This window comes from Tupaia chinensis, unplaced genomic scaffold (genome assembly GCF_000334495.1).
Source record: "Tupaia chinensis unplaced genomic scaffold, TupChi_1.0 Scaffold138910_1, whole genome shotgun sequence".
In the NCBI taxonomy this organism is placed as follows: Eukaryota; Metazoa; Chordata; class Mammalia; order Scandentia; family Tupaiidae; genus Tupaia; species Tupaia belangeri.
Window position 1 is genome coordinate 1,694,127 of NW_006198801.1, and position 1,925 is coordinate 1,696,051.

The 1,925-nt window shown below is 57.7% G+C and overlaps 1 protein-coding gene across 1 annotated transcript in view; it reads right to left on the minus strand.

Annotated features, from left to right (window-relative positions):
• Positions 1–578: 578 nt before the first annotated feature.
• LGALS4 (galectin 4) overlaps positions 579–1,925 on the minus strand; it is a 9,888-nt gene continuing 8,541 nt past the window's right edge. Inside the window, exons 6-10 of the mRNA XM_006161730.3 lie at positions 1,862–1,900; positions 1,696–1,725; positions 1,387–1,475; positions 901–1,066; positions 579–821 (exon numbers count right to left, since the gene is read on the minus strand). Coding sequence (XP_006161792.1) covers positions 675–821; positions 901–1,066; positions 1,387–1,475; positions 1,696–1,725; positions 1,862–1,900 — 471 coding nt within the window. The 3' untranslated portion in view covers positions 579–674. The remainder of the gene's footprint in view (positions 822–900; positions 1,067–1,386; positions 1,476–1,695; positions 1,726–1,861; positions 1,901–1,925) is intronic.

The window sequence follows — 1,925 nt, forward strand, 5'->3', positions numbered from 1 at the left end:
ACTACATGGGAGTCCAGCGACATAGCCATTATGCTAACTGCTAGTCCCAAGATGCTGAACTTCCACATGGCCGACCACAGTTTGAGTTCTGGAGCTGGTGGCTTGCTTTCTCACTTTCTATCTCTCTCTCTGTCTCTCTCTGATCAAAACTGGAAAATAATAATAAATAAAGTTAAATAAAATAATAAAAGAATCAATAAATACAATAAATAATTCTATTTTTAAAAGAGAGAGATTTGCTATAGGACACATGCACTCACTGGAGAGAGACAGAGACAAAAAAGCAAGAATTCACTCCCAGGGGGGGTGTCCATCTTACAATCTCTTCTCCATTCTCCTTTCAGAATGTTGGGCATGCATGCACATGCACCTGGACTGAGTTTTAAGCAGCCGGGTCTGGGATTTGAACTATGGTCAACTACGTGGGAGTTCAGCAAAATGACCATTACAGCATCTTCTGGTCCGGGGCTTGGGGCACAACTGGATGCTGTGATGGGAGGAGGGTAGACAGGTGGCGGCATGATGGATGGACAGAGCATGGTTGAGCCAGGGAATCGCGAGGGAAGGGAATGAGCCGTGTCCACTCACGAGACATACTCAGACAATTTATTAGGGGCTTCGAAGGGACCCTGGGACTCTTTCTGTTTCCCTGGGAGTCATGGCCCCTGAGGAGATCAGATCTGGACGTAGGACAAGGTCACATCGCCCTGGATTTCCACCATGTCCACCCTCTGGAAGTCCGAGAATCGATGGGAGTAGTCGAAGAGGTGCTGGCCGTTGGCGTAAACCTTGAAGCGGTCCATGCCACAGCGAACGGACAACTGTGGGGAGAGGGCGGGCGTGAGGCCAGAGCCAGGCCTGAGGCTTCGGAGGAAAGTGGGAAAGGGACCCCGGACTCACATCGAAGAACTGCCCGGGACCAAACGGGTTGTAGGAGATCTTCCTCTCCTCCGATCCCCACGAGCCGTTCAGATGGCTATTGCGAACCACGGCGTTCTCGGTCATGCGGGGGTTAATGTGCAGTGCCGTGTCCCTGGTGGAGCTCACCTTGAAGTTGATGATAAAGCTGGGGGCAGAGAGGGAGGTGGAGCCGGCTGGGCCAGCACCTGGGTCTCCAGGGAGGAGCCGACGGGGGCTGGACAGAGGGCCCCTAAAGGACGCCGGGGCTGGGGACAGGGATGCCTGGGTCTGAGGGAGCGTGGGCTGAGAACTCCCACCTCTGGATGCACATGAGAAAGAGAGAGAACCCCCCACAGGGCCTGCTCCGCATCCCATCAGGAGGGGCGCTGGGTGAGGCTGATGAGCGCGACCTGGCCCCGTCAGCTCTGCGGGGTCTGGCTCCCTCTGCGCTGTGCTGGGTGGCCGGGCCCCGCCTCCGTTCTGTACCTCTTGGCCGTGGGGGGCACGTAGCCCTTGATGATGATGGTCCTTCGGGCTGTCAGCCCCCCCTGAAGCCTCCCAATAAATGGCACGGGCTGTGGGGAGAGATCGTGGGCTGTCCACCCTCAGGTTCCAGAGCCGGATGAAGAGAGGCCCTGCTCCTCCTGGGGAACGGCCCCGTCCCTGTCCCCGTCCCCATCCCCTCGCGATGGTCTCTCCCCTCCCACCCCCCTACCCTGCCAGCTCCCCAGGGTTCCCCCTCCCACCCTCAGAGCCTGCACCCCCTCACATCCCCCAGCCCCCAGGACACCATACCGGGTTGAAGGTTGGGGGTCCCTCCATGTTCTGTGAAGGGGGAAGAAGCACTATTACTCTACGGCATCTGAGACGCAGCCGTGTACCCTGCGTGCCGGCGTTCCTCTAGGGTAGTTCTCCGGCCCCCCAGGTCCCCACCTCCGCGGCCACGTGACCCTCCACTTACGGGCAGAACAGCCGGCTGTTGGTGCTGATGTACGTGACCCTATGAGGATGGATGGAAAGCAGGA